Source organism: Danio rerio, chromosome 15 (assembly GCF_052040795.2).
Source record: "Danio rerio strain M-AB ecotype USA chromosome 15, GRCz13ab, whole genome shotgun sequence".
In the NCBI taxonomy this organism is placed as follows: domain Eukaryota; kingdom Metazoa; phylum Chordata; class Actinopteri; order Cypriniformes; family Danionidae; genus Danio; species Danio rerio.
Window position 1 is genome coordinate 3,627,616 of NC_141035.1, and position 24,885 is coordinate 3,652,500.

General features: G+C 38.6%; 2 protein-coding genes across 4 annotated transcripts in view; both read left to right on the top strand.

Annotated features, from left to right (window-relative positions):
* The window catches only part of rcbtb2 (regulator of chromosome condensation (RCC1) and BTB (POZ) domain containing protein 2), an 824,162-nt gene that overhangs the window by 497,272 nt on the left and 302,005 nt on the right, over nt 1-24,885 (top strand). The gene's annotated exons all lie outside the window — the stretch shown is intronic.
* The window catches only part of LOC100334706 (lipoma HMGIC fusion partner-like), a 127,258-nt gene that overhangs the window by 83,616 nt on the left and 18,757 nt on the right, over nt 1-24,885 (top strand). Inside the window, exon 4 of one of the 3 annotated variants that reach the window (XM_087283682.1) lies at nt 23,204-23,662. The exons of 1 other annotated variant lie outside the window; for it this stretch is intronic. Coding sequence is in view for 1 of the 2 variants with exons in the window: in XM_087283683.1 (XP_087139809.1) it covers nt 1,080-1,123 (44 nt within the window). In the remaining variant the exon portion in view is untranslated. Of the gene's footprint in view, nt 1-1,079; nt 1,426-23,203; nt 23,663-24,885 lie in introns of those variants that run through there. One more of the 3 variants, XM_087283683.1, reaches the window with a different exon arrangement.

The window sequence follows — 24,885 nt, forward strand, 5'->3', positions numbered from 1 at the left end:
CCAGTTTCAAACAAGCTGTGAGACACAGACCGACGGCACGTAGCCGTTCACGAAGGCTCGTATGTGTTTGTTTCCATTATCCACGGGGTTTGTTGCATGTTTTTTCCCTGCGATCTTGACAGGGCCGATCATACAGCAAAGCTGTGTGTGTGCTGCAAGCATTTTTGTCGGGAGAGCAGCACGAGAATTGAAGAATGGCGGACATTGACTTTTATCAGGAGTTCGTTCACATTCAGACACATCACTGTGCTGCTGTGTTTGCCTAAATCCTCTTTATTACCAGCAGGGCTAATGGTTAAAATAGACAGGTCAGGAGACCTGCTGCACTGAGTCTGCATTCAAGATCTATAATTTAGACCCGGGGATCGAGGGAGAATCCTCATTTATAGTGTTTACATGAACACAGTTATCTTTATAATGATATAAGTTGTGGTTGTGTGTATATGAAATTACGAATAACAAATGTAGCAGGACATTAAATTACAATTTATTTCTTTGCATTTTAACTTTGTAAACTATAAACTCATGCGTCTCCTCACAGTTTGTGTCTCATTTTGTGAGCTAACTGACAACAACAGTTATTCGCTCCCCTTCTCCCCTGCTGGCCACGCCCACTCCTGGCCTATGCTCACGGAGCTCCACGCCCATTAATCATGCATCTTTTAAAAAAATTCTGAAGTAGACTTTAACCGAAAGTTGGGGGTGTCATGGCCCTTTAAGGTCATGCCACAGCATCTCAATTGGGTTCAGGTCAGAACTTTGACTAGGTCACTCCATAGCCATTCCGAAGTGGACTTGCTGGTGTGCTTTAGATCATTGTCCTTGTGACAGAACATACAAAAATTTAATCCTAAAAAATTTTAAAAATCTCAAAACTAAATATTTTAATTAATATATATATATTTTTTTAAATGTGTGAATAAATAGGAAAAACGTACACCATTATTAATGAATAAAACCAATTAACTTGTGCTTGTCCAGAAAATGCTTCTTGATTTAATATTTTAAAGATATTTGGACAAAAGCTAAGAAAATTATTTGCAGTGTAATTTATATTCTGTCTTTTGTATTTCTTGTAGATCCAGTGTTGTATATTGTGACTCCAGCAGTGAAATGTTGTTAAGCGCAGTTTTGGTGACTTATCACAGCACACAGCGTTTCTTCTCATCTGCGCTCAGCAACTGCAGCAGTAAAGATCTTGACAGCTCGAATGAAAACTCTGGGGGGGAAAAAGCGGCTGGTGTGCGTCAGAGAAAAAAGAGGTGCGATTACAGCCGAGTATAGCACAGTTTCTTGCTGATGAATTGTGTTGTGCTTCACTTACATCCCAAAGGTGTTAAGATCAAGCGTTATTGTTAAGAGGTATAAAAAGTTTTTTTAAAGGAATAAACTGGCGTCATTTACTCCCCCTCGTGTTGTTTCAGGCCTCTGTGTTGTGTTTTTACTTCCCTGGAGGACAAAAGTGGATGTTTCGGATGCGATGTTGACTCAGCCCTTTCTCTACAATGACCCTACTGAAAAAAACAGCTTAAACCAGCCTAGTCTGGTTGGCTGGTTTTAGCTGGTCAATCAGGCTGGTTTTAAAGGGGTTTTGGCCATTTACATGCTGGTTTCCAGCCATTTCCAGCCTGGTCTTAGCTGGTCAGGCTGGGAGATGACCAGCTAAAACCAGCCTAGCCAGGCTGGGAGTCCAGCCAAAACTAGCTATGTCCAGCTTAAACCAGGCTGGTCAAGCTGGTTTTAGCTGGATTTAGCTGGTCATTTACCAGCCTGACCAGCTATGACCAGGCTGGAAATGGCTGGAAACCAGCCTGGAAGTGGCCAAAACCCCTCTAAAACCAGCCTAGGCTGGTTTAAGCTGGATTTTTCAGCAGGGAGTAAATAGTGATGTGGAAAAATGCGCATATTTTAAATCTGCGTTAAGAAGTTAAAACCAGCTTGACCAGCCTGGATTAAGCTGGACATAGCTGGTTTTGGCTTGGCTCCCATCCTGGCTAGGCTGGTCAAGCTGGTTTTAGCTGGTCATATCCCAGCCTGACCAGCTAAGACCAGGCTGGAAATGGCTGGAAACCAGCCTGGAAGTGGCCAAAACCCCTCTAAAACCAGCCTGGTCAACCAGCTGAAACCAGCCAACCAGCCTAGGCTGGTTTAAGCTGTTTTTTTCAGTAGGGATAGAATTCGGAAAAACAGTATGCGACAAGTATGCGATGATTCTGAAGTGCGTATCAGATGGATGCTACCCTATCCCATAATGCACCATGAGAAGAGCATCCGCTGTGTAAAAAAACAAATGCTGGATAAGTTGGCGGTTCATTTTTCGCTGTGGTGACTAATAAAGGGACAAAGCTGAAAAGAAAATGAATGAATGAATGATAAATGTTTTATTTTAACTTCTTTACGTTCACATATTAAATCATTTTACAAAACTGTCTACAAATAGAAGCAATCTTACCAACAAAAGTGTAAAACTGTGTCAGTTCTGACAAATCCCAGTCAGTAACTGGCCTTTCTTGGTATTGGTTGAATGTCCGCTTCTGAAGCCAGTCTGGTGAATGTCCAAGAGGCTGTTCTCTGTGAGAAAGTCTGAGACTTGTACTCGCTGAAGTGGTCTTTAGTTTTCTAAAAGAGTGTGTTCCTTAAGCAGTGGTTCTATCTAAGCCTGCTTCAGTGGTGTGGGAAAGTCACCAAAGTGTTGATAATGTGAGTGAATGAAGGTCAACAGATCAGAAAAACAGCATACGCCCTCCCCTGACCCTGACCATTAGGAAATCAGGAACGTGGACAAAAGAGATGGGATAAAACACCAGTTGTAAACAGGAGCATGTCTCCCTCCTCATCCTATTATTCTACCAAAACCCATCTTAACACTTAAAGTTGCCATAAAATCTGAATTTACTCGTCTTGTTTTTCATATGTAGACTACCTGACAAAAGTCTTGTCGCCTATCCCAGTTTAAGGTACAAGAAAAAACAACTTGACTTGAATGTCTTGATACCTCAGGCTGTTGATGTTGCCATCCACTCTGCAGAAACATGGTTTTTCCTTTACCAAACTTGACTCAATGGGTTTAGGCATTTTGATTGATTGATTTTATTTGACAATTTTACCAAAATATACAAACAAGTCCAGTTAGACTAAGGCTGTACTCACACACTAGGTACAGTAGCTTCAAACCGGGCCAAAGCACACTTGTCCCCCCTCCCGTCTCCCCCGACGGCCCGCGCTCACACCTCAAACGGGCTTCGGCACGCTTACGTCATCGCTGCTGTGCTGATCAGTAAGTGCTCTTGCTCAGCACAGTGGAGATTTCTCTAGTTATATCGTTTCAGTCGTTTGATATGCCGTCAAATATTTCGCCAAACAGTCCTTAGAGATGCGGGGACACGCAGTCAGATATTTCGCCGAACAGATCCGCCACTTTTGGCGCTCATAAACAATCATAAAGCTCTCGTGCTGCAGGAATGAGGAGGTCTGCTGAAGGTGCAGCTGTCGTGCAGTGCGTCTTTAAAAAACTATGGCAGTTTGCGTTCACTGAACAGTAAGAATGATTAATAAATCCATATGAAACAGCCCCTTAAAAGTCACGTCTCGCTTTCGGTTTCGGGCTTTGGCGCGTTTTGCACTCACACACAAGCGTACTGCGCCAAAGCCCAAGTGAACCGGGCTCAGGCACACCTCTTCCAACCGGGCCAGGGCCGGCCAAGTGAATCGTGCTTGAGCCCGATTTAGCGCACTCACACTTCTCAAACGATCTGGGAAACGGGCCTGGGCACGGTACAGATGGCATAGTGTGAGTAGGCCCTAAATCATACATATTTTAAAAACTGTCAAGGATAAAATACACAAAAAAGCCACAGGCTTATTTCCATTGTGGTCCTCGATATTCTTAAAAAATGGACGAGCAAATCATAAATGGAGTGCAAACATCGACAGCTCAGCAACTCGGCACAACAAAAAACTTCAACTTTAAAACAACCACTTTTTAAATTCCCTTCTAAAAACACTCTCAATTTGAATCTCTTTAAAAACGGTGGGCAAAATATTCCAGTCAGCAGAGCTCGTACACAAAAAAGAATTTCTACCTGATTCACTCTTGAATCTATATGAGTAAATATCCCTGCTGCGTGCTCTTGTAGAATGACTGTGCCCCTCGCTGACTAAAACATAATAATTAAGAAAATATTTTGGGACCGTTTTCTTTAAAATCTTAAAAGCCATCACTAATTTTAAAAACTTTACCCTCTTCTCAACTTTTAAAAAATTACTTTGACTATAATGTTCATTATTTAAATGTGTCATCGGAGGAACTTGCAATTTTGGGCTGTCTGCAATTTATTTTTCATTTTTTTAGAACTACCGCTGTACCAAAAAGCTGCAGCATAGTCAAAGTATTGCTGCACTAATGCACTGGCTAAAATTTTTAGAGTTTTGGTATCTAGGAGCATTTAGACATGGTCAAGATGATCTGCTGCAGTTCAAACCGAGCATCAGAATGGGAAAGAAAGGGGATTTATGGGCTTTGAACGTGGCATTTTCATCGGTGCCAGAGGGCTGGTCTGAGTATTTCAGAAACTGCTGATCTACTGGGATTTTTCAGACACAACCATCTCTAGGGTTCACAGAGAATGGTCTGAAACAGGGAAAATAACCAGTGAGCGGCAGTTCTGTGGGCGCAAATGACTTGTTGATGCCAGAGGTCAGAGGAGAATGGCCAGACTGGTTGGAGCTCACCAAAATTGGACAATAAAAGATTGGAAGAACGTTGCCTGGTCTGATGAGTCTCGACTTCTGCTGCCACATTCGGATGGTCGGGTCAGAATTTGGCATCAACAACATGAAAGCATGGATCCATCCTGCCTTGTATCATCGCTTCAGGCTGGTGGTGGATGTTTTCTTGGCAAACTTTGGGCCCATTAGTACATAATATGCATCTTGTCAACACCACAGCCCACCTGAGTATTGTTGCTGACCATGTCCATCCCTTAAAGACCACAGTGTACTCATCTTCTAATGGCTACTTCCAGCAGGATAACGCCCCATGTCATAAAGCGTGAATCATCTCACACTGGTGAACATGACAATGAGTTCACTGTACTCAAATGGCCTCCACAGTCACCAGATCTCAATCCAATAGAGCACCTTTGGGATGTGCTGGACTGGGAGATTCGCATCATGGATGTGTAGCAGACAAATCTATAACCTTGTTAAATCTATCCAACGATGGAAAGCAAAGGGGGGTCCAACCCGGAACTAGTAAGTTGTACCTAATAAAGTGGCCGGTGAGTGTGCATTATTTGTTCATATTGGTAAACACATTAAATAACATTAACTAATACAAGCTTATTGTAAAATGTTTCCGATTGCCGCTGTATGTTTAGCTATCAACATTAGATGCAGCTCACCACCAAAAATAGCAGCAAACCTTTGACGTCAAATCCATACCATTTTAAGTTGTGAATTTTCATTTCCCTGCTGGCAGCTCAAAACTTTCCCATTATTATCGGAAGCCTGAAGAAGGGGTCATGAGAACGGGCTGAATCCCTCTGAGGAACTAAGACATGGAGTTACCGCTTTTAGCATTTAGAGCGAAGGAATAACTGAGTGTTTAGCTAAAGATCCGTGCATCAGAGATCACCGGCTCGCTCTCTTTACGGTGCGGATGTCAGTCAGAATCACAGAGGAAGCTCAGATATACCTTTAGAATACCCTCAAGCGTTCAGAAACATCCCATAAGCTTAACACTTAGGAATAGACTTATTTGGCGTTCAATTTTGCAGGCAGACACGTCTGAATTTAGTTCGAAAGGAAGTAAAAATGGAATATTTCGCAAGCCCTAATGCATTCCTTAGTGCTGGTTTTTATGTCTTCATGCATCCCTCCTCCAAATCTTCTCTTGGACACGTCTGAAATGAAGCTTTAGGAGAGAGACACGTTCAGTTCGCAGTCATAAAAACAAGCGTTATATGTAGGAGGGATTGTGGTTTTAGTTTGAAGGATTTTACCATTGTTGATCACGTGCCCCAAAAAAAGATATTTAAATTAAACAAAAAGACCATAAAGAAGGCATAATGGTTTCTTGAAATATTGCAAAAGTGCAAAGCAGTAAAGTTTGCAGGTATGAACAGGATCTTAATGTGTGGGGTGCGGTGACCTGGGGTAAAAACTCTGGGTGTAACAGGTTGGAAGCCACTATATATATATATATTACAAATACTATTTAAATGATAAAAGATAATAATATTAATAATAATAATAATAATAATAATAATAATAATAATAATGGACTACTTAATATATATATATATATATATATATATATATATATATATATATATATATATATATATATATATATTACAAATACTATTTAAATGATAAAAGATAATAATAATAATAATAATAATAATAATAATAATAATAATAATAATAATGGACTACTTTATATATATATATATATATATATATATATATATATATATATATATATATATATATATATATATATATATATATACAAATACTATTTAAATCATAAAATATAATAATAATAATAATAATAAAATGTTTTCATTAATTTGCTGATAATATTAAAAATAATAGAATTGTTATTATTATTACTAACATTTTATTGTTAATAACATATTATTATTATTATTATTATTATTATTTAATCATTATTAGTATTAGTATTATTATTTGTAATACCTAATTATTCTTGTTAATAATAACACTACTACTACTAAGACATGGAGTTACCGCTTTTAGCATTTAGAGCGAAGGAATAACTGAGTGTTTAGCTAAAGATCCGTGCATCAGAGATCACCGGCTCGCTCTCTTTATGGTGCGGATGTCAGTCAGAATCACAGAGGAAGCTCAGATATACCTTTAGAATACCCTCAAGCGTTCAGAAACATCCCATAAGCTTAACACTTAGGAATAGACTTATTTGGAGACGCAGACACGTCTGAATTTAGTTCGAAAGGAAGTAAAAATGGAATATTTCACAAGCCCTAATGCATTCCTTAGTGCTGGTTTTTATGTCTTCATGCATCCCTCCTCCAAATCTTCTCTTGGACACGTCTGAAATGAAGCTTTAGGAGAGAGACACGTTCAGTTTGCAGTCATAAAAACAAGCGTTATATGTAGGAGGGATTGTGGTATTAGTTTGAAGGATTTTACCATTGCTGTTCCTCCCAGCTGCACCTCAATGCTTCGTCTCGTCTGAAGTCTGTTAAATCAGACTTGTGAGCTTCTGATATCAATCTAAAAGTCATTTACAGCGAGACTGCGGTTTATCATCATCCCACACGCCGTATTAACTCGCAGCTTTCTCCAGGAAAATCAGAATACGGCTGGGTTTAAAGAAACCGATCACCTGAAAATGAAAACAGTCACCGTTTGCCCACCTTCATGTCCACCTAAAACTTTCCTTCATGCAGGATTTCAGCATGCTTGGCATGGAACTTGTATTACAAATAATTAAAACGATTATGTGTGTTTGAATTGAATGAAAGCATAATAATCTTGATAACCGTGATCATTCTTCAGACTATAATCTTACAACCACGTCTATAATCGTTGATTATAGTCGTTATTTTCGATGAGTTTAATACTTTTACTCTGATAGATTTTTTATGTGCTGCATCGTTACTAGGGGTGTCAAAATCACACCCCTAGTTTTGTGACACACTACTTTAAAAGGTGTGTGTTAAAGCCGTTATAATCTGTTAGATCTGTGGTTCAAGCGCGGTATCGTAAGCCATGTTTCTTATCGTTCTGCTTAATCACGTGCCCCCAAAAAAGATATTTAAATTAAACAAAAAGATATGATGTCTTTTGACTGCTTTCTACATTACACAAAACTTGTTACACCAGTTACACTTTTACTTTCAGTACTTGAGTAGTACATTTTGAAATAAACTACTTGTAATACTTAAGTACAAAAAATGTTGAATACTTTTCAACCCAGGCTCATTCTGAAAACGTAGTCCAGCGGACGTTTCCTGAGACCGAGAAATACGTCCTGGGAGGTACGTATTTGTGCAGTTTTTGTTTTCGCAAATCCACAAGAGGCCGCTGTGCGCGCTCTTTCATATCTCGAACGTCTCTCGCGTTCGCGCCCGCGCTGTTCTCGCGTCAACCCATCAGAGGCCACTGTCTGACTGACCGAATGATTGACTGCGCGACCGGCCAATCGGCTGACCCACCCTCCTCCTTCCCTGAACCCAACCAGTTTTACCGATTGACCTTCCCGCCCGCTCACTTTCCAAAACCCGATCAACAATTTAGAAAATCCGTCTAAAAAAAGAAAAACCCTCGTCTGTTTTTTGTTTTTTTTTCTTTTACCACGTTTTCGGATTTCATCACGTTCTCACCCTGTTATGAACTCGTTCACTTTATTTTTTGGATTCTGTTTTTGTCTTACCTGGTTTCTGGAATCGCTCTTCCCTGGACTCGAAACCTTTGTCAACTCCTCCTCTCTGCATCTGAAGTCCGCCGATGCACACGATGAGCTGACCGGACAAACTGACTGCAGCGGGAAAGCCCTCCACACGGAGGTAAGCGGTCAACCAGCAAGCCCGAAAGGGAACGGCGTAACACCGCCCCGTAGCGTTCGCTTAAAAAAATGAAATGCAGCCATATGTACCTCCCGGGACGTATTTCACGGTCTCCAGAAACGTCCGCTGGACTACGATTTCAGAATGAGCCTGGGTTGATACTTTTACAAGAGCCATAAGTTCATTGTTTTATTTATGTAAAATTAATAATATTGTGAAAGTCAAAACTTGAAAATATTTTACTTAAAGTAATTTAATTTTTAATATAGAGTATATGCTGACTTCCGAGAAGGAAGAAGTTGTTTCACTAAGCAAGACCGTGTAATATAGTTCAGTTAAGTTGTTATTAAACATTTTCGAATCGACATCACTGGACTCTCTTATGTTACATTTACATTTAGTCATTTAGCAGACGCTTTTATCCAAAGCGACTTACAAATGAGGACAAGGAAGCAATTTACACAACTAAGAGCAACAATGAATAAGTGCTATAGGCAAGTTTCAGGTCTGTAAAGTCTAAGAAGGGAAGTATTAGTAGTATTAGTTTTTTTTTTTTTTTTTTTTTGGGTACAGTTAGTGTGATATTCAGAGAGGCAATTGCAGATTAGGAAGTGAAGTGGAGACTAAATAGTTGAGTTTTTAGTCGTTTCTTGAAAATAGCGAGTGACTCTGCTGTTCTGATGCAGTTAGGGAGTTCATTCCACCAACTGGGCAGATTGAGCGTTCGCGAAAGTGATTTCTTCCCTCTTTGGGATGGAACCACGAGGCGACGTTCATTCACAGAACGCAAGTTTCTGGAGGGCACATAGATCTGCAGAAGTGAGAGCAGATAAGAAGGAGCAAGGCCAGAAGTCACTTTGTAGGCAAACATCAGAGCTTTGAATTTGATGCGAGCAGCAACTGGCAGCCAGTGCAAACGGATGAGCAGCGGAGTGACATGTGCTCTTTTAGGTTCATTGAAGACCACTCGTGCTGCTGCATTCTGGAGCAGTTGAAGAGGCTTGATAGAGTTAGCTGGAAGCCCAGCTCGCGTTCAAATCCTGCTAATTTAAAGAGAGAAACAAGACAAGAAGAGACGGATTGATGGCACACACAACTTTAGTACTTCCACTTAAGTAAAGAGCACTTCTACTTCTACTCAAGTCACTTTTTGATAGAGCACTTGTACTTTTACTTAAGTCTGGGTCTCTAGTACTTTACATCTCTTGTCATCACTCATTGCAAGTCATATCTCTTCAGCCCCTCATTTGGCATGCTTTTCATGAACTGGCCCCCATGACAAACTGATTGAATAGCCCTGTTATAAAGGTTTTGAATGGCATGAGGGTGAGTAAATAATGACAAAGTTGTCATATTTAAGAGAACTCTCCCTTTAAATAGCGTTTAAACTGTTTAGATTCTGTGTGAATTTATAGTCTGCGATAATTAACAAGGTCTGATGTAGCGAGTGTTTTATTTGATCAATGCTGCTATTGACCGGAGACCTCTGACATGTTCAGTGGACAACAGATCAATGGAGATGAAGTGAGGATTGCTGAAAAGAGATGTATGGGTTTGCAGGGATGTCATAGTAGCCATGCGGACAAATTGAGTTGCTGCCAAAGAACTGCGGAGGTTTGTCTCGAGGGAAGTGCCATTGACATTCTCTTGTACTGCTGAAACCGCTGCCAATCTAGCAATACAGCTATGATACCACTGCTTTTCATGAGCCTTTCATTTGGATAATTCTGCAGGTGTTATATATATATATATATATATATATATATATATATATATATATATATATATATATGAAATGCTAGCAGGGTTATATTGAAGCATTTGGCAATAAAGAGAATCATACTGTATCACAACAAACCTGAGGCATAGGATGGGCTAGTCTGAAAAATAAAACAAATGATTTTAATATAGTCTGAAGATATTCACATTACAGGAATGCTGTGTAGTGCATTGCGAAGGACTTTTAACCATAAAGAAGGCATAATGGTTTCTTGAAATATTGCAAAAGTGCAAAGCGATAAAGTTTGCAGGTATGAACAGGATCTTAATGTGTGGGGTGCGGTGACCTGGGGTAAAAACTCTGGGTGTAACAGGTTGGAAGCCACAATATATATATATATATATATATATATATATATATATATATATATATATATATATATATATATATATATATATATATATATATATATTACAAATACTATAATATAAATGTTATCATTTATATTATATATAAATGATATATATATTATATTAAAATATAAAATGTTATCATTAATTTGCTGATAATATTAATAATAATAGAATTGTTATTATTATTACTAACATTTTATTGTTAATAACATATTATTATTATTATTATTATTATTATTAATATTAATAGTTATTATTATTATTAATATTATTATTATTCATGATATGGTAATAATAATAATACTAATAATGTTATTATTATTATTATTATTATTATTATTGTTATTATTATTATTATTTCATCATTATTAGTATTAGTATTATTATTTGTAATACCTAATTATTCTTGTGAATAATAACACTACTACTACTACTACTACTACTACGACTAATAATAATAATATGACAATTGTTACTACTAATAATAATACAAATAATAACATTAAACAATATAATATTTTTATTAGTAATAAATAAATTGTATTTTCAAAGTTAAGTCAAATCTAAGTTCTAATTACGCTCATTAAAGTCAGATCCGTTTTATGTGCGTGTTGCACTCTATTACTATTACTATTTTGAAATTTTGTTTATTGTTTAGTGTCCGCTGTATCCTGCCCTAATTGTTTTCAGTTGTGTGTAACTTTTTAAAATGAATACATTTATTTTTATTTTACCATTTCCTGTGGTCGGGTTAAGATCTCACCTTTCGACCTTTATTGCGTCATTTTTGTAAAACCAATACGCGACATTCGAAAATGAGTTTTTAGGTTCGGTAATAAAACAAACTACTGCGAGTTTGTTTTATGTGATGTGGTGGTTGCTAGGGTTTTCTGAGTTATTAATTTATTAATGATGTCAATAATCATAATAAAATTGTTTTTACTAATAATAATACAAATAATAATTAAATTGCTGATAATAATACTAATACTACTACTAATAACATTACTAATAAAAATGTTTGTAGTATTAATAAAATTATTATTGTTATTATTATTACTGTTGTTTCTGTTTATAATAAAAATATAATTGTTACTACTACCACTACTACTACTACTAATAATAATAATATTTACAATAAACAATATATTATTATTATTATTATTATTATTAATGTTGTTATTATTAATAATAATAATAATATATTTTATTGTTAATATTGTTATTAGTAGTAGTAGTAACAATTATATTAATAATATTATTTATTGCTGTTTCTGTTAATAATATTATTATTATTACTATTATTAATAAGAATAAGAATAAGAATAAGAATAACAATGATATAATTACTACTACTGCTTCTGCTAATAATAATAATAATAAACAATATATTATTATTATTATTATTTTATTATTAATTTATTTATTAATTTTATAAACATACTAATAATTGTATTATTGTTTATTATTATTTTTGTTGTTGTTTATCATCATCATTATCATTATTATTATTATTTATGCTATTATTACTCATGTCATATCATTGAATAGCAGATCATACATTGTGTGTGTGTGTGTGTAACATTTAATAGGGGATTAAATTTGTAAAATATTTGCATATAATTCTGTAGAGAGATTAGTTTAAAATGATCAAAAACATGTATAATGTAATAATTAACACACTCATTTAATAATTCACATTGTTAAACTTATCATAACCTTTCATTTAAGAGTGTTAATCATTTATACTGGATTCATTTATACTCAGTTTAATTTCGTTCATTTATTACAGTTTAAAAACGAGTACTCTTTAAATAAATAATTAACATCTGGTCATAATTTATGCAAAAACTGAGCCTTGTTTTGCCCAGGACAATCCATCTTCCACTGTGTTTTCTATCTGTCACTTTCTCCTTGTACTTCCTCTTGTCTTCTGTCTTCACCTCCCATTCACTCATTCTGTCCTCCACCCATCCGTCTTGGTCCCCCAGTGTAAGTGTCTGCGGGACAGGCAGGTCCCGTCCTGACGGTTCATTCACCTCGACAGCCTCCGCTCTGCCCTCAACCCTCGGCGGGACGTTTTTTCACTGCGCTCCTCATCCATTCAAAGCCTCTGACAGCTGGCCTTTAAAAGCAGCCTAGATGTGACCTATTCGCAGCTCCCCAACACTCAACTGGGCTTTTTCTTTTGGCTCTGCCCTCTCCTTTCTGCCCTTTTGAATGGGGAATGTGAATGGCATTGTGTGGGCCGGAGTGCCGAATTCCTGAGGCACCATTCAAGAGGACCAGGAGAGAAGCACAAAAAGTGATCCTGAGACGGACAGATGGAAAAACTAAGTGAGTTTTAGCACAGAGATTAAAATGGCTGGATTAAGAACTCACCTTTCAACCTTTAGTGTGACTTTTCGTAAAATTTATGTTTGCTACTAAAACAAAGAGTCATCGCCAGGTGCTTTTTTTTTGTGATTTTATGTCAGCTCCAATTTATGTGAAGTCTGAAATAAGTCGAGTTTAACTTTGATTAATTTAAACCTAAGTTAAGTCTAGTCAAGTTTAAAGTAATGCCTAATTTAAGCTCAAGTCATGTATAACATATGTCTGTTTTTAGGCAAGTAACATTTTTTTAATACTAGTCAAGTCTAATTTAAGCTAAGTCTAATTAAAGTTAAGTCTAGATTAAGTCAAGGCATGCCAAAAGTCTGATTAAGGCTAATTAAATCTAATTTAAGTCTATTCACTCCAATAAAGATAAATTTAAATCCAGGCAAGTCAAGTCTAAAATAAGTTGAGTTTAATTTAAGTCTAGTCAAGTCTAATTTAAGTGCGCGCCGTTCGCGCCCATGATGTTCTCGCGCGAAAAGCCGCTGGATCGGCCAACCCGGCCACCCTCCTCTTCCTCCTCCTCCTTCCCTAAACCCAAGCGACGGTTTGCAAAAGCCGTCCAGAAAAAAAAACAAAAAAGCAAAAGCCCTCGTCTTCGATTTCCACCGCGTTTTCGTATCCCGCCGCGTTCTCGCCCTTATTTTTTGGATTCTGTTTTTCATCTTACCTGATTTCTGGAACCGCTGTTCCCCAGACTCGATCCCGGTCGTCGTCCCCACAGCCGGCTCCTCCTCCTCCTCCGGAGCCTCCGCTCCGCCGACGCAACGCTGTGAGCTAAGCGGACAAACTGGTTGCATCGGGAAAGCCCTCCAATCGGAGGCGAGCCGTCGGCCGGCGAGCGCGAAGAGGAGGAGCGGAGCGGCGCCACACTGCCCCGCAGCGTTCGCTCGAAAAAAACTAAACGCGTCCGTACGTACCTCCGGCCACGTAAATCGCAGTCTCCAGAAACGTCTGCAGGGCTACGTTTCCAGAATGAGCTTGGGTTGAATCAAGGTTAAGTCAGATTAAGGTCAAGTCTAATTTAAGTGGAGTTGACCCTAGGCTTATTTTAAGACAATGCATTTCAAGTTTCATTGAGGAAAGCCGAGTCTAATTTAGGTAAAGTCAGATTAAGATCAAGTCTAATTCATTTTAAGCCATGTCTAATTAAACTCGGGTCTGATTAAATATAATGTAGGTCAAGTCTACTTACACTAAAATCAGAAATTAGCACCACTTCGTCTGTGTTCCACCTCTCAGATCAGCCATTGGGCAGCTGGTTCACTAAAAGTGTCCCAAACAGAGGGATTTAGTCTGCTTTTTCACATTTACTGCTCTAGTTGAGTATTCTAAGCGTGTGATTTTCATCTTTAATTACTGCTGTGGATGTGAGCGGCAGTGGGAGAGATAATCAGAGAGCGTGCGTGAGCTCACATTAACTGCAGACTCATTATACGCCCTGGATATTGAATGCTTCTTTAATGGACGACGTTAATGGCAGCCTGTAATGGACTGGTTTTACACTAGCGCCGATCGATTTCTTTCTCAAACGCAGATGTCGGATCTTAATAGAGGCTGAGAGATTGGGCTTGATTTTGGGAGGGATGGAGAGGGATGGGGTTTTTTTTGTATCATCTCACCCACATGCAACTCCTCAGATTGTTGTTGGTAAATCCAGCTTGTTTACTGCCGGATGCCCATATTGTGGCTGAACAATTTTACGTTGTTGTAAATGTAGTTGTAAGAAAATGTCCTTCTGTTGGATCCACACTCACACTATGCAACTGTATCAATCAGCAAAAGTAAAAATAGTAAAAGTAATAATAAAATTGTAAAGTAAAATAAAATAAAGTTAAATAAAATAAGTGGTGCAGTGGGTAGCACGATCGGCTCGCAGCAAGAAGGTTTCTGGTTTGAGTCCTGGCTGGGTCAGTTGGCATTTCTGTGTGGAGTTTGCATGTTCTCCCCGTGTTGGTGTGGGTTTTCTCTGGGTGCTCCGGTTTCCCCCACAGTCCAAACACATGAGCTTTAGGTGAATTGAATATGGTAAATTGGCCGTAGTGTATGTGTTTGAAAGAGTATGGGTGTTTCCCAGTGTTGGGTTGCAGCTGGAAGGGCATCCGCTGCATAAAACATATGGTAAGTAATTTGGCGGTTCATTCCATGGTGGCGGCCCCTGATTAATAAAGGGACTAAGATGAAAAGAAAACGAAGGAATTAATGAAAATACAAGGAAAACTAAATAAAAGTCAAATAAAGTAAAATAAAATAACATTTTTAATAAAATAAAATAATAAAGTCAAATAAAAGTCAAATACAGTAAAATTAAATAACGTAAAATAAAATATTAAAGTAAAATACAATAATTAAGTAAAATAAAAAACTAAGTAAAATAGTATAGTAAAATAAAATAAATTAAAATAAAAAAGTTAAAGAAAAATAAAGTAAAAAAAATGAGTAAAAAAAGAAAACAGTAAAGAAAAAGAAAATATAAAAAATGAATAAAAGTAAAATGATAAATAAAACAACATAAAATAACATGGTTAATTAAAATTAAATGAAGTCAAATAAAAAATTAAGTAAAATAAAATAAACCACAAGTTTTATACTTTATATTGTTGCATTTTTAAAATAAAATAAACATTAACATGTAAGCTCATTTATAATAATAATAATAATAATATTAATGGCGATGCGGTGACGCAGTGGATCGCTGCTACGAGCCTCGGCTGGGTCAGTTGGCATTTCTGTGTGGAGTTTGCAAGTTCTCCCCGTGTTGGCGTGGGTTTCCTCCGGGGGCTCCAGTTTCCCCCACAGTTCAAAGACATGCAGTACAGGTGAATTGGGCAGGCTAAATTGTTCGTAGTGTATGAGTGTGTGTGAATGAGTGTGTATAGATGTTTCCCAGTGATGGGTTGCAGCTGGAAGGGCATCCACTGCGTAAAACATATGCTGGATAAGTTGGTGGTTCATTCCGCTGTGGCGACCTCAAATTAATAAAGGGACTAAGCCAAAAAAAAAAATGAATGAATGAATGAATGGTAGTAATAATAATAATGATATAATGATATATAATGATATATAATGATATAATATAAAAATATTAAAAATATATTATTATAAGTATATAAACACTATTATTATTTTTTGTTATTATTATAGTTCATGTTTTCTTGTCATTAAATTTTAAAAACAATGTTAACTAATAAAAATACTTCATTCATTCATTCACACTTAAAATCACCCAAAAGTAAAGCTGGATGATCCTTCTGCTGTTTTCTTTCTAATTTAAGCTCAAGGCATATTTAATTTAGGTTTAAAAAAGATCATTTATTGGATTAACAATATTTTTTAAGGTGTCTGTTTATATGGGATGAATTTATTCATTCATTCATTTTCTTTTCAGCTTAGTCCCTTTATTAATCAGGGGTTGCCGCAGCAGAATGAACCGCCAACGTATCCAGCATATGTTTTACACAGCGGATGCCATTCCTGTAATGGGAAATGCCCATACACACTCATTTACACACACACACTCAAAGACTACAACCTTTAGTTTATTCAATTCTCCTATAGCGCATGACCCAGCCGGGACTTGAACCAGCGACCTTCTTGCTGTGAGGCCACAGTGCTAACCACTGAGCCACCGTGATGCCAGTTTGCAACCACTTAACTTACAAAAAAAATGAGTAAATCAAATGCATGTGTGTACAAGTGCACAATAAAGTGCAATCCAAAAAAAAATAAACCACCCCAAACAAAATCCATCAGCGACTTCAGAGAAATCATTAAACAAAGCTGTAGATTTCCAGAGCTGCTCATTTTCATTCGCACCACAAGAGCGCTTCCCAAAACCAAAGCAGCTCTCGTTGCATGTCAAAACCTCTCTGAAATAGATGGAATTCATTACAGCACATTTGCGGCAGTTTAAAACGTGCCGCTTTTCACCTCAGACGAGTAATTGCGTGCACATCTGGGACACCGGCGTGAGGAGAATCATCAATGGCTTTCTTTTTTGTTTGTGTCTGTCATTAAACTCCAAAAAAAAAAAAAAAAAAACAGACACAAAGAGGTCACAAAGTTTGATGCTAACAGGAAACAGAAAGACAGAAAACAGGCCTTTTTTCGAGAGAGAGATCTTCTGTTCGCTGGCGCTCAGATCTTCCACCTCCCTGTGGTTTCTTGGCACATCAATAAAGTTGCTGTTTCCATTCTTGGTTAATCTCCACCCACCCCTCCTCTACCCATCCTCAGTCTCGCAATAACCCACATAGGAAGTGTGGAGGATGGGATTAAACGTCTTACCTTAATGAAATGCAATCAAATAAAGAGGGAGAAATGACAGACTGCATGCTGGAGGCGCTGCTTTTAACACATTTCGCCTTGAGGTGAGACTCTTCTAAGCCCATGTCCACATATACACAGGTATTTTCGTGAAATGAGTTATCCATGCCTGCGTTTTTTAAAGTCCTTGTCCACATGGAAATGCAAAAACTCACTGTGATGTATGTTAAGCCGAACCAGCAGGTGGCGATAAAAGCCTTTTATACTAGGTTCACACCGAAGGTAGAGTAATAAATATTTGCCTGAGGACACTGCATACAAGTCGATGGCTGCGTCCGAAACTACATACTTCCATACCATAGATATATACACTAGATATCGCATAGGGACCCTGAGCATGCGTCAATAGCGCCGCCACATTGGTACAGTGCTCCCAAGACAAATGTCATTCAACCGCACTAGTCAAGACAGTGTTATTACGTGAAGATGCGGGACTTTAGCGCTGTCTACGGGTGTAGTAACGAGCAAACAAAGAAAACAAAGCACAAAGGCAGAACATTTCATAGGTAATATTAAGTTTTTTTTCCTGTTTTTGTATGTTCTGAACTTTTGTGCTAATCAGGTAGCGTGATAATGATAATAACGGTCTCTTACTGCATTCACCATAAGGCAAAGCAGCTCCAACTCGCACTAAACACTCGGCTTATGCTAGTTTTATTGGATAAAATCAGCAAACAATGCAAAAGAAATATGACAACGAGATGCTGCGCTGCCAGAAACTTGTATTATTGTCGGCTAACGTTAGTGAAAGAGTCGTTCGGGGGATTCATTCACAAACGAATCGCTCCCTCCGTCAGTAAGAGAAGTGAAAGCAGCAGATGAGGTGTGTTTCAGGACACGGATTAGATTACATTTAACAGAGAGGGTGAATAGTACATTTCTGTACACACAAGCACAAGCTTTTTGTCAGAAATGCCTGTGCGGTCACTGATCCATCAATGTAGAAAAGTGATGTAAAATTATAATTTTCGTAATTAGAAAAAAAAATTACACACTAACATCCAGGAAAACTCCCGATCATAGATATATGTGTATATGTGTATATCTCTGGCTTTGCATGGCCACAGTCCTCCACTGTACCTTGGTCCCGCATTCATTTCAAAGAAGCGCTACCCTGTACCAAGATGGCGGCGCTATTGACGCATTCCGTCTAATAGACAACAATAGGCCAGGCGACATCTAATGTATATATCTATGCTTCTATACTATACAGTACGCTAAAATCAGTATGCGAGCAGAGTAATATGTCCGAACTCATAGAATTCGAAAATCAGTATGCGAGAAGTACCCGGATGACTTACTACTTCCGGCGAGATTCTGAAGTGCGCATCCCATGCACGCTGCGCTATCCCATGATGCCCTGCGAGAGAATTCATGAATGGAAGAGAAGCGACGCAACTGACGCAGGTAGGTCACATGACCATGGCAAAATGGTGGATGTAGTACGTCAGAATTCCATTCATACTTTTCACATTCATACTGTAAAGAACGTACTTTTCTAATGGCCGAGTAGTACGTTTAAATTCAAATGCAGTACCTACTGAGTAGTAGGCGGTTTCAGACGCAGCCAATGGCTGTTTCCCAATTCCAAGAACGCAGAGAACGGACTTGCGGAGACCGGTCTTGCCAGGTTTCCACGTAAGAACAAACTCAGGAGACCACGAGAACAGAGAAAGCGTTCTGTAAGAAATGAGATGCTGTGCTCTTCCTGATGGTCACGCGACCTTCACGAGTTTTAAAGGTGCAGTAGGTGATCTTCCACAATGCTAACAGCTTAGCATAAATCTCTGATTCACAGTGCCTCCCCTGTGGTCAAGAGCCACGCCTCCTGAAACACGAGCACGGCAAAATAACCCTCTCTCATGTGTTAAAAGCGACTAGTGCTTGTCCAGCAGTGTGCAAGCCAAACTGTCATGCTATTTCAGGGCGAATATTTAGAGTTTGCGTGGTAAACAATATAGACTAGGTGGAACAGCGGTATTTACTTGTGTTTTGTTGTTAAACTAATTAAAATCTACATTATCGATGCTGTAAAAGGTCCCTTATGAAACTGAAAATAGTCTTATCAATCTTTCATCGGAAGATTTTAGTGGCTGAACAACACTTCTGTGAAGATATAACCCGTTTGTAACAACAACATCTAACGTTACATCAGCTTTGCGTGAAGCTAAAACGGTTTTAAAACAGAACATTACCCGTCTAAGAGAAATCCTTCAGACATGGTGTCATCCTTTCTCCAGCGTGCAAAGGTAACTCCAATATTGATTCAGGTTTTGAAAAAGTTTTGATTCAGCAGGTTTTTACCGATCGCGTGCGCGTGCTCTCTCTCGTGAACACACAGTGGTCGGCGGAGCTGCGTACAAACGGCTGTGCAGTTGTTCAAATCTGCATTTGCTGACAGACACATTGAGCTACTTTTCGGAATTATGAAAGATGTTGGCCCGACTCTAATTAATTGAATGAACATTTTTTTTGTTTTATGTCTGTCCTAAAATGAAAATATATATATAAATACATTTAGATCATTTACTGTGTAGGAGCCATACATTGTATATTGGCGATTGGCCACAAGGTGTCAGTAGGAGACTATATAACTGTGGCTTCACTGCATGGAGTAACCGTACGTTCACACCGAAAGCGGCGAGAGCGTCAAAGTAGCCGGAAGTCATTCATTTTCAATGAGAGCCGGCGGCGATAAGCAGCGAGGAGCAGCGCGGCGCGTCTTCGCCGGCGTGAGCGTCGAGGAGAGTTGAAATGAAGTCAACTTTATGGTAATGAGCTATGACGCGGTTCGGCGGCAAGCAATCAGAATGAAGACGTCCATCGCTTGATAGCAGTTCAGAGAACACAGACCTGTGAACTTTGGTTCCGACCACCGGATTTCCAATTATTTAAAAAAATTTTCCTACAGGAACATACATTAAATAAGTTGCTGGCGAGTTACTGATGTTCATTAATGATTTATAAATTTATCTTAGGAAAGCGGGACTCTCACGCGATGTGACAGTACAAAACAGTACTGCTGCTTCAGGATATTTCAGACATATGGACACATAGTGGATAAATAGAGCAAAGCCACACCACACGCAACTTGATCTTCCATTGTTGTATGAATTTGATAAGAAGTGCGCAACATTTTCACGCTAGAAACATGTTTTATGCAGGAATGTAACTGATATGCTGCAACGGCTCCTTTAAATATGAGATAAATGTAGCGAGTTTTGACGCTCTCGCCACCAAAGCTGAAGGCAGAGAGCGTTGTCGCCAGGGCGGCCAGAGCGACCTTGGACGCTCTCGCCGCTTTCGGTGTGAACGTACGGTAAGAGAGTGTTGGTAGGAAGCACACAGTTTTTGACCGTATCATCTCGTCTCGTAACTGAGCGTAACTCAACTCAAGGTAACAGAGAAGTGTGCATATAGATTAAGGAAAGTGATTAAGTAATTCTGTTGATTGGAAGTTGATTGGAAAATAAAGACATTTTATTTGCATCTATTTTTCCTACAACTCTGACTTTTACGCGTACAAAACTTGCTCACTCTACCAACAATAGCGGCAATTGGAAAGCCGCTACATACTGTAATCATTACTATTAGACTGTGAAGAGACTTTCAACCAGCACAACAAAAAATGCTTCTGAAGACAATCACCTACTACATCTTTAAATGGAAAATTATTTAAACATTACAGCATTCATACAACGGTTTATTGTTTTTCCCCTTTTCAAAATATATACTATGCCTAAAAACTAAATATATGTTGCACAATACAAATAAAATAGATTATAATACAAATTTCAGCAAACAAACACCCTTAATGTGTTTATTCCTTTATTAAGATGTCTAGGGTAATGTTTACTTTCACCGTTTCATTTATGGAAGCTCTTGAGGTAAATAAGTGATATCTCTGAACTGTAATAATAAATCTATATGAAATCCTGCGCTTCCCACCTCCAGTCGCAATGACTTCTGGGACTTCCAGAGCGAGTTCGGTGATCAAGTCTGCATCGGTGCATCCTTGATATCAAGAACACATCCAGGAAGTTTCACGCGTCCTTGCGGTCTTGAGTATTGGAGCTGAACTTTGGCAGCTGATGATGACGTTGCACGAGGACGCAAGATCACTGAAGAACGCATATTGAGAAACAGCCTAGGTATACTTGAAACACCCAGACAGGTGTGTTGAGGCGAGTTGGAGCTAAACCCTGCAGGGCACCGGACCTCCAGGAACGAGTTTGGTGACCCCTGATATAGACCCTTAAACATTTAACTTTATTTATAATCATACAGATCAGAAAATCATGACAAACAGCCAAACCACGTACCTGAAAATACCAACACAATCTCACAGCAATCCGTAACTTTTTGATTTAGTGGCTAATTCGTATAAATTCGTAAAATCTAATTTGTATAATTTAGTACGATTAGCTCATTAACCATTGACGGATGGGTTTAGGGGCGGGGTTGTTTGCCACGCCTCCTTTTTAAAATCGTTTTCGTACGATTCACCCCGCACATGTTGTGCAAGAATATCACACATAATAATAATAATAATAATAATAATTCCTTACATTTATAAAGCGCTTTTCTGGACACTCAAAGCGCTTTACACATAGGGGGGAATCTCCTCATTCACCGCCAGTGTGCAGCATCCACCTGGATGACGCGACGGCAGCCATTTTACGCCAGACTGCACACCAGACTGATTGGTGACAGAGTGAGACAGAGTGATGAAGCCAATTATGATGTGGGGAGGGTTAGGACAAAGATGGACAAAGGCCAGTGGCCAGATTTGGCCAGGATGCAGAGGTTAAACCCCTACTCTTTTTCGAAGGACATCCTGGGATTTTTAACGACCACAGAGAGTCGGGATCTCGGTTTCGTCTCATCTGAAAGACAAACATACAACAAGCAAACCTTAGGCCATGTCCACACTAATGCAATTTCATTTAAAGACGCATATTTTTGTCTCCGTTTTGCCCTTCCATCCACACTGAGACGCATTTTTAGGAAACAAAAACGTATCTTTTTGAAAACGCTCTCCAAAATGGATAAATTTGAAAACGCTGTTTTCGTGTCGTAGTGTAGACCGTGAAAACGGAGTCTTTCGAAAAACGATGACGCATTTTTTGTCATGTGACACTCAGTCATGTTACTAATTCGTCTACTTTATTTTCGTTGTGAGTATGATTTTAGTGATGTCGTCCTTACTGTGAGGGTAAGCAGCGTCATCAGCAGGATACTGTTCTTTAAAGCGGTCCAGTATATCGGCGTATTTGTTTTGGCACGTCTCCCAGTCTACATTTTCACTCTCTTTTGCAACTTTGTATTCATGTGTTACTCGAAGCAGCAACTCTACTTTATTGTCAGTCCATTTAAAAAACTCTGTGCTTTTCCTCGACATTTTGCCACAACGTTTCAAAGAGCCGGAAATAAAATAAACGTCAGCCGGAAATGACGCGTGCCGAAGCGTCTTACGTTTCAAGCATGCGCATTACAGGTTGAAAGCATTTGTAGTCGTTTCAGTGTGGATGACAAAGTTTTGGAAAACGAATAGAAACAACAGTGTGGACATGAAGCGTTTTTAGAGGAAAACTCAGTTTTCAAATTTATCCGGATTAGTGTAGACATGGCCTTAGTCACATACATTCAGAGACATAAATAGATAAGCAGCAGCTTCTAGTTCGCTAGTATTCGGAGTATTGTTAACAGTACCTTTTGTCCTGAGTCTTATCAGTTGTGTAGTATTGACCGAGTTACGTACCAGTCCAAAAAAAATACCTGTTCTCTGTACCCATCTCAAATTGCAGGTTTGATTTGCAGGAGGGTAGCAGGAGATGGAGTGAATGAACAGTGTTTTCTTCCACTTTCAGCACCCTCGACTGAAGTGCCCTTGAGCAAGGCACTGAACCCTGAGTTGCTCCTCAGGCACTGGAAGCAAATGGCTGCCGACTTCGTTATTTATTTATGTAGGAGTTTACATAATAGATAGCAAGCATCTTTACAGTTTTATACTTGAAACGAAAATTTGTCAGTGTTGCTTTTTAATTTAAATTGAATCTTGAGTTTCTGCTGTAAAGCGAATGTACAACGTTTGTTTCATCATCACTGGGAATCATTAGTAGTTTGAAGATGTACAGCATATAGGCGAGCTGCTTCGAACTAATAGGATGAACGCCAAACAAAAATCATTGTACCGTTTTCTTTATATGTTTGCTTTACTTGAATGAAATATAAATAAACAGCCAGCCAAACTCTGTTTAAGACACAGGATGTGAGCGCCTTGTTCCTTTCAAGTTCTCATGAACCAGAAGCTGTTTTTTTTTTCTTACTGCCTTATTTATCAGAGGTCGCCACAGCGGAATGAACTGCCAACTATTCTGGCAAATGTTTTACGCAGCGGATACCATTCGAGTTGCATTCCAGTTCTGGGAAACACCCACACACTCTCACATTCACACAAACACTCATACACTACGGCCAATTTCAAGTAGGTATCGCTGCAGCCCAGAGACCTCCAAGTGGGAGGGATTACACCGTAAGTAGGTTGGGTGACCTTTAAGTGGGAGGGACTTCAACCACAAGTAGGTTGGGTTTAAGTGGTGTAGGTGGAGTAGACATTAATAAAACACAACAGGTTACTGTGAGGTTGGGTTTAGGATTGGGTTTGGGTTTAGGGTTAGGTGTAGACATTCATACAGCACATTATTGAACTCTAAACACGACTAAATAAATAAAACAATAAAAACTCCAGTTTTGCAGAGCCCACTTAGAGCTCTAAGGCCCACCCACTTAAAGCACTAGTCCCACCCATTAGGAACTGGAATTATTTACCATATGCTTTATGCAGCGGATGCCCTTCCAGCTGCAACCCAACACTGGGAAACACTCATACTCTTTCAAACACATACACTACGGCCAATTTAGCATATTCAATTCACCTACAGCGCATGTGTTTAGACTGTGGGGGAAACCGAAGCACCCGAAGGAAACCTACCCCAACACGGAGAGAACATGCAAACTCCACATAGAAATGTCAACTGACCCAGTTGGGACTCGAACCAGTGACCTTCCTGCTTCTTGCTAACCACTGAGCCACCGTGCTGCCTCGTTAAAAATTTCATGCTAAAATTTATTCTAAATCTGCAACAAATCAGGAATGCAATAATCAGGAAACCCTTTTGTTAACTTTATTTTCTTTGACATTTTTTTCTACCTTGGTTTTACACTCATTTTAAGTCAAATTTAATTTCACGGGACCTTTAAACAACCTACAAAAACAATGCTTTTTACCAATCAAATGTAAACACTAATCACGAAAATGAACACGAGAATGCATTGTAGTTACAACCCCAAATCAGAAAACTTTGGGACAGTATGGAAAACGTAAATAAAAAAGAAACTTGTACTTCCTAAATGCTTCACTGTTCCACCTTTTTTAAATGTGTAGCAAGAATCAAAATTGGAATATGTGTTTATTTAAAACAATAAA